Genomic DNA, 8,385 nt, shown 5'->3' on the forward strand with positions numbered 1-8,385 from the left:
ACGACGAGCGTTCTTCTCCGGAGACCGTTGGCAATTAAATGAACCCTTTTCTTTTGTTTTGTTGTGGTCAGCACAGGCTGAGCAAAAAGATCGACCCCCTCATCCCCACCTCGAGGAGCGCCAAGGTCGTGGTTTTCCGAATCTGTTGCAAACTCCGGTGTCGTCGTTGGTTTGTTTTCTTCGTCTTCTGGTGTGACTTTTGATTTGCTTTTTTTTTTTCTTTGTCGTTTAAATAGGACTTGAGAAAGGAAGCCAGTACAGTTTCCAGGTGGCTGCCATGACGGTGAACGGGACGGGACCCCCCTCGGATTGGTACACGGCGGAAACCCCTGAGAACGATCTCGATGGTAAATGCATCTCTTTTTAAAAGCTGTTGCCTCCCAAAGCTTTCCAGGAGAGGTTGAGGCGATGCCAGCTGTCCAAAAAACCCACTACGGCCCATCCTGGGTGCCGCGTGCCTTGGGTTGGGCTTCTCCAAGAGCAAGGGGAAGAGAAATCCGTGCCGGAATTTAGCTCCCGAACGTTTGGATTGATACAACGAAGTGACTCCCGTGACTTTGTGAGCCGGTAAAAGTAATCGATCGACGGAACAGTGGAAATAATTCCGACAATCCTGACGGTTCGCGAAGGAAACGCTCAACGAGGTCAATTCCTGGTGTTGGAAATGCAGGTTGGCAAACGAAGCTGAATAATTAGTGAAAGATTTTGGGATGCAGATACCTGAAAAACTGTGGGCTGTGTAAATCGCTGCAGACACAAAAGGGAAGAGGCTGAAATGAAAGGGTGAGATAAAATGACTGGAATATTTGAAGTAGCAAAGGAATAAAAGGAGAGCAATGAAAAAGTCTGCCTGAAAAAAAAAAAATAAATTAAACGAAGCGCAAATCATACGGAACAAAGAATCTGACAGATGGAAGTCACAGCGAAACTACAGACAAGCCGTAAGAAGCAAATACGTAGAAGAAAGGAGATGAATAGAAAAACAAGAGGAAGATTGCTGCGATTTTTAAAACAAAATGAGGCACCTACAGAGGATCAAAGGCGAACTGGATGAAAGAGGAAATAAATAATCAGTTTAAATGCACCGTGGTGCTCGATGGTGCCTTTGCCTGGCAGGATTTCCTTAGGATCTCCAAACCAGCCCTTGCAAACTGAAGAATTTCTGCCTTCCCCTGCGTCCAAATACCTTTTTTCCAGCAGGCAAACAGGAGAACGGCCTCAGCTCCTGACGGATATTCCATTTAATTAGTGGCTTCTTTAAAAACGATTTGAAATCCAAACAACAGAGCTGCTTCTTCAAGGTTCCCCGTCCTCAAATGACTTACGAAAACCGCTAAAGCCCTTTTTTAAAGCTTGACGGTGGACTTGCGGAACGTTTAAATTAAGAGAAATCCGAGAAGGCTGTGAATTGGGCTCGTTTGGGACTTAGGGTGCCGAACTCATCGGACGCTTGGTGTAGGAGACGCAAGATCTCAAAAGTAGTTGTGACGGTGTGGTCAAAGCCAGGAGGTAAAAACGTGGACGTGGATCTTGGATAAAAAAGAAACAGGAATGCGAGAGGTGTTGGAAGAAGAGGTTTACTCCTGGATGGCTGAGTTTGAAAGGTTTGAAAGCAAAGCAGATGGAAAGGGGATTAAAATTGCCCTCTACAGAAAGAATATTTTAAACCAACTCATCTCCGTCGTTCGGATACTTTAATATTAACAAAATCGTTCAAAAATGTTCTTCACCCCGGCTTTATCTTCGAGACTTAACCGCCGGCTGCTTTTTGAAACGAGAACTCACGACTGAGCTCGGAGATGCACGAGCTGCCTTATTTGGCTTCTTCGAAATAAAGAACATGAAAGGGGTTTAACCCAGCTGGCTGCCTGGAGGTAGCTGTGCCGCGGTTGAAATCTCTGTGACGTGTCAGAATTCTCGCTCGGAGGCCGTCGCTTCTCTTGAACGCCCTCAGCTACTTTCAGGGGCTTCGAGGAATCACCACGTCTCCCACCTTCTCCTTTCGAGGCATTAAATTGTGATTTGGGGTTTTTTAAATCTTTGAGGCTCGTAAGAAATGTTTCCGTTGGTCTCTCAAACAGCGCCGCTCGAGTAACTTCTGCGTTAAAACCTAAATTTGGGAGTGGACTTGGGGGTAAAAGGGCAACTTAACCTGATTTCCAGTAGCCCAACCGGTGCAATCTGTTTCTTTTTTTTTTTCTTTTTCTTTTTTTCTGAGTAGCTACTTCTCAGGTGTTTTCTTAGAGCGTTAAAGAAGGGGCTTTGTGAGGTTTGGGAGTTGAAAGCAAAGGAAACATTGGGTGTTCCAGACCGGTAACGTAGTGATCAAACTCACCCCGCAAGTCCTCGGAGTAACGTGTTTTCCAAGAATTCACCTAAAAGCACCGAGGACACAATTATTGAGAAGGGTTAATTCTGCTTTTTGCTCACCTTTTCCAAGGTTTGCCGTGGGAATGCTTCACAACCCGAGTGTCTTTTGTTGGAGGTTTGCGTCTTTTTAGAATGATGCCTGGGGTTTTTTATCCCTGGCCTCGTTGCCTTCCATGTGAGCTTCCGTCTATTATATCGCAAGCCTTTTCTTTGGGGTAAAAATGGTAACTTGTCTCTTTCCGCTCTCAAAAAGACAAGCTGCCGTGCGGCTCCTCTGAGGAGGCTTGTGGTATGGTAGTTACCCCGTGAACTCCCAACAAAAGGCTTTTCCTCATCTAACCTCCGCCGTAAAATCTCCTTGGAGAAAGGCAGAGAGACTCCGAATGATTAATTGCTGCGAAAAAAAATAGCCCGTCCGGTTATTTAATTTTTGAAACGCTGGCGTAGTGGTTAAAGCAGCTTCAGAGCAGTGTCGAAGAGTTAAAATTCACTTCATGGTTTTTTGGGAAAGAGATTATTGCCCAAATATGCCAATACATTGCGAACAGAGTCAACCTTATTGTTAATAATCGGTGAGCGCCACGACAACGCCTGCAAGGAGCTGTCAGGATCCCGCAGATAGACCAGGGAAGAGACAAGTTGTCCTCTTGGGAATTCTCTTGCGCGTCGTCTCGCATCCTTTCAATTCTCTCTTGTAGCCCCGCGCTAAGGGTGGAAAGAATTAGGAGATACTTCGTTCAAAACAGGCTCTAAAAACTCCACGTAGGCTCTGCACCCGCTTGGGTTTGTCGTGCAAACGTTTTAACCTAAACTCGAACCTTGAGTAGAACATTAATTTGTGGTTTTGTCTTTTTTTGTTCTTTTTTTGTGTGTTTGTTCGTTCGTTTTCAATCCCCAGAATCTCAGGTTCCTGACCAGCCGAGCTCGCTTCACGTCAGGCCCTTGACGACGAGCATCGTCATGAGCTGGACGCCGCCGCTGAACCCCAACATCGTCGTCCGCGGGTACATCATCGGCTACGGCGTGGGCAGCCCCTACGCCGAGACCGTGCGGGTGGACAGCAAGCAGCGCTATTATTCCATCGAAAGTCTGGGTAAGTAATTATTTGCGTTCATTCCACTTCAGGAAAAAGAGATTCCTCCGAGGTTACGTCGATTTTGCAGCTTTCTGTTTAGATTATCCCTGGTGCTTCCTTTTTACGTTGCTTTCTTCAGCTGTTTCTACGTTTCATTTTGCATTTGGTCTTGCCTTCAAACCTCCGGACGCTCTCCAATACATCGAATTCCTTGGATCAAATGCTCATTTTAGTCCGTAGATCTTACTAACTCCTAATTCTACCCTCCCAGTTGGGCACCTAAAGATGTTCTTGCGATTACCATGAAATTCAAATAAAAAAAACCTCCTCTTGTGTCTGGCAAAGAGAGAGACGCAGTGATTCATTATTCATGGCCCTGCCTCGGCGATGGTTCGTCAAAATTCTCATCCTTCCAGCAATGACCGGCCCGTGCTCCTAGCGTGGGGAAAACGGTTCAAAGTTGCCAGAAAGGCCACGATTTCTTTGACATTTTGTCTTTATTCTGGGTCAAAATGGTAAGTTTTCTGCTTGGTAACTTGGCAACAACGAGATATTACAGAGAGATTCGTTAACTTGATGTGTTAGGGGTCTCTCCATTCCGTAGGACGGAAACTCTCAGGTCTCTGGGTACGCTTTTCTTTGCAATTGTTACTTTACAGCGCCGTGAAAACGGCATCGTCCGACCTTTTTTGGCGTTTCCTTGGGGAGCCTCGGCGAGCGGAATAAATTGGTTTTGCTCTTGCTTCGTCAGAGAGCCTCTCTGTGTCCGAGTGTGTGTTTCTTGATGGTATTTACGAGGAGCTACGCGTGGACGCCCCCAAATACTCAGCGGGTTTGATGGGAAAAGGCTGATTCGATGATGTTTTAAGCAAAAATGTTGTGGAATATAAAGACGTTCCTATTACTAATGGAGATTTGTGTCTTCAAAACTAATGGTCAGGATTAAATGCAAAGTTACTTGTTTGTTTTTTTGAATTTTATTCCAAAAGGGATTTAAATTCTCCCAAGCCTGGTTTAAGTTGTTTCACCTCTTTAATAAGTTTGCGGTTGAGCCTTTTGCAACAGAAATGCTAGAAAAGGCAGTTGTACGGACAGAGCTTTCAAGTTCTGTGTGATTTGGCAAAAAGCTGAGGGGGAGATGCTTCCCCGGCTTGATTTGGTGGAGTTCTGGCTCTCCCTAAATTGTTCTTCTGTATTCTTGGTTGTGCCAGCAAGCGGAAGTACCGAAAAAGTCCAACAGGTCTTTGGATGTTTCATTGTATACTTGAATTACACAAGTAGCACTTGGATATCTAGAAAATGTCAAGAACCTCCTCCGACAGGCTGGGATTTCCTTAGTTATTCAAACGGGAAGGATATTTTCTTCTTTTTCCCCTTGGTTTGATTGCAAATATTCAAGGTGTGAGCAGCGGAACTTCGTTGTCCGGATGAGCCGTGCGTGTTCTCTCCCTGCGGGAGGACGCAGGAGCTTTGATCCGCGAATCCTGAGGAAGACGTTTGCGATTTGACTTCTCTGAACGTTCGACGGGGACGACTTTGCGAATCGATTGCCACGAGTAATCACGCTCATTAAATTCCATCGTTTAAATACCCACGGAAAATGAACCCCGGAGGGATATGACCGAGGGCCCGGAGGAAGCGATAACAAAATTATCCCTACGTTATTCGCCAATTTATTAGAAACCATGAGAAAATTCGGCAAAACGGTGAGGCAGCTTTCTTTTCCTCATCAAAAATATCATTTTCGGTAAGGTTAGGAATCAAACTGTGCAGTGCTTGTGTGAGCAGCCCCCTTCAGCTGAATAAATCGCTGCCAAGCCGTGAGGGCAAGTCCTCGGTCTTTCATAACAGGAGAACTTCCTTCTGGGTGATGATCGTCTCGAATTCAGCTCTGCAGAGCTACCGCTTGTGCTCCAGGGTGAGTGCAACAGAGTGATTCTCGCGTGACTGAGCGGCCCTGTCGCCTCGGAGACGACTCGCCCCAGGTGCCGAAGAACGGAAGAATATCCAGAGCCTCCGGCTTTGTCAGTGAAGCATTTGTTGTGTTTTCTGGCGGCGGCGTATGAAAGGTGTTGGATGGCAGGCTCATCAGTTTCAGGAGCGAGCGTTCCCCTGCTCTCAAGTCAACCTTTCCTGTGACAGAGGAATCAGTGCTTGGATGACTCTCAATAATTCGAATGAGAAGATCTGCTTCTAGTGAGCCTCGTTTTTCTCTTCTCTCTTCTCCTTCTTTCTCCTTTCTTCTTTCTCCTTCCTCCTTCTCCTCCTTCTCCTTCTCCTCCTTCTCCTCCTTCTCCTCCTTCTCCTCCTTCTCCTCCTTCTCCTCCCTCCCCTCCTTCCCCTCCTTCCCCTCCTTCCCCTCCTTCCCCTCCTTCCCCTCCTTCCCCTCCTTCTCCTCCTTCTCCTCCTTCTCCTCCTTCTCCACACCCCAAAGTTTTTCCATGAGAAAACACGTAGGAAAAATAATTATTTGGCAGATATTCAACCCATTTAAAAGCTAGATATGCTGGGAAAGCCGTACCTAGTTCCAGAGTCTTACAGAAACATGGATATGGGCAGAGCACGCCTCTCAACATACCGTTTCCGTGTCTCCTTTTTAACTTGAACTTCTGATCCTTCTGGCCTGGCAACGCAGAACATGCAGCGAAGCCCAGCGAAGACTTTTTCAAAGTTGCCCCCGCTCCTGCCGAAAAGTCTGAAGCTGCGTGCGTCCCCAGATCTTAAGCTCCGAAGAGGAATAAAAATTGGGAAAAAAAATAATAAAATAATCAGGTGATTCTAAGTGACAGCTTTTAGATCTGAATTTGTGTTTTAACCAACACAATACAAAGGGTTCCATCAAATTCACCTTTGTCTTAACTGCAGATTAGATTAAATTTGACCCTTCTGTCTAGATGAGGCAAAAAAGCATTTTGTTTTACTGCTAAGGTTCTTCACTTTCTTAATCTTTGCAGATGACACTCGTGGATTATAACAAAGAAATGAAAGGGAACAAAAAAAAAAAAAAAAAAAAAACTTTTTCCTGCAGTTTTGGATTGGTGTCTTCCCTTTGCATTTTTGAAATTTGTTTTTAATACGAATATTGACAATAAATGGGGCAGAAGAGCTGAACGTTTCCCGTTGTCGCTGGCGAAGAACAGGATGACTGAGAAAAACTCCTCATGGTACTACAGAGAAGGAAGAGTTTTTTCCTCTTTATATTCAAAACAACCAAAAAAAAAGCCAACAGAGCAAGCTTAGTTGGCAGGTTTGGTTTTCAGGACAAAGGATCACGTAACGTCGATAACAAATGGACGCAATACGCATCGGATTTTTTTTCTCCCGACACGGAGCGCCCCGAGCTTGCGATGCACCGTGGGAGTTGTAAAGGTTCACGTCTCTGCAGGAGACAAGACCTATTTCTGAGCGTGTTTTAATTTAATCTTTGCTTAAAAAAAAAAAAAGCCCTGCCTGCTTTGTTCTAGTGCATGTAGAGAAACCACCAAGCGGGCGTAATGTATCTGATGAGGTGACATCTTCCAAACAGCTGTAAATATGGGTTTGATGTTCGTCTCCTGAACTACATGGAAATAAAAGCACTTAGCGGGCTCTCATTAGAAATTCTCTTTGCTCCGTTAGCTTTCCCTGGTGTTTTCCTTGCAAGACGTTTGCAGAATCAGCCTGAATATCTATAAATACCCACAATAGAGACGTGTCCAGCTGCGGCGACGTTTCTTGACTTGTGCTTGACTTTGACTTTTTGACTTCTTCTTGACTTCTTGACTTCCACTTCTTGACTTCTTGACTTCTTGACTTCTTCTTGACTTCTTGACTTCATGACTTCGTGACTTCGTAACTTCGTGACTTCGTGTCTTCTTGACTTCTTGACTGACTTCTTGGCTTCCTGACTTCCTGACTTCCAGACTTCTCTTTCTTGAGAAGTTTGTGACATCCGGTTGATGGGGATCCATGCTTCCCCTATTCTCTTTATTCCTTCCCAAAACAGATCTTTTTGTCTAAAGAGGGTTTGAACTCCCAGGTGGGAATTTTCTCAGGCCAGAAGCTTCGGATTTGGATGCCTTGCTCAGCCCTCTCCGTGGCTGTTCAGGATCGCCAACAGAAAGAATTGATTTTCGAAAGATACCCCCGATGCTTAAAAAAACCTTCATTAGCTGACTTTTAAGTGTTGGGCGAAACCTTTGGGCACGGAAAAAAAACATTTCCAAGCCGTAGGTTTTGTGCTTTCCGTTCACAAAGCAGCGATTGGGCCGATCCTCTGTAACCCTGGAAAAAAAAGGCGTTCTTGAATTTTTGCAGCATTTGGGTCCATTTAACCTCTGTTGTTGTGGATTATTTACTGATAGGGATTCTTTTCCAAATTACCTGGTAAATTCAATGGAAAAACACCGCAGAAATCATCTCTGCAGCTGTTGCTGATGCACAAAGCGCCTCGAAGGAATAAAATAAAAACTGTTTCTCGCTAGCTGGCAGGAGAAACTCCTTGGGAGAATTTCACCGTGACGGTCTGTTCTAGTGGAATACTTAAATTTGCTAATAGATTTAAAAGTTTTCTTAATTTTAAATTTGAATATGATTTTGTGTATAGTTTGGTAAGCCCTGTCTGCAGAGTCAAGGCTACGTTTTGACATTTGCCCTAAACTGATGTTACTACGTGTAGGAACTGCTACAAGTACTCCTGATTGTGAGTTGTAACTCTTTTACTCCCGCCTGGGTTTGTTAATTGAGACTCTTCAATGGTTTTTTGAGATAATTGAGGGCTTTTCTGCCCCTTTCCAGCATCGGTGGCAACAGCAAGACACACAGGGCGTAGAGAGGATTCTCCTGAAGACTTTTTTCTTCTTCCCTGCAAGAGTTTAAATTTAATTACAACCTCTAGCAGTTGGATTTCTGCTCTTTTTGTGGCTGGTGAAGGAGAGTCAGAATGTTTTTGGTGAGGGAAA

The 8,385-nt window shown here is 44.8% G+C and overlaps 1 protein-coding gene across 1 annotated transcript in view; it reads left to right on the forward strand.

Moving 5' to 3' along the window:
• Positions 1 to 8,385, forward strand: part of LOC104279811 (netrin receptor DCC-like) — a gene marked incomplete at both ends in the record, with an annotated part of 78,845 nt that overhangs the window by 41,253 nt on the left and 29,207 nt on the right. The window contains 2 exon segments of the mRNA XM_009877226.1: positions 237 to 347; positions 3,269 to 3,463. Of these exon segments, the coding sequence (XP_009875528.1) occupies positions 237 to 347; positions 3,269 to 3,463 (306 nt within the window).

The sequence above is a fragment of the Apaloderma vittatum genome, unplaced genomic scaffold, assembly GCF_000703405.1.
Source record: "Apaloderma vittatum isolate BGI_N311 unplaced genomic scaffold, ASM70340v1 scaffold14249, whole genome shotgun sequence".
NCBI classification, from domain to species: Eukaryota; Metazoa; Chordata; class Aves; order Trogoniformes; family Trogonidae; genus Apaloderma; species Apaloderma vittatum.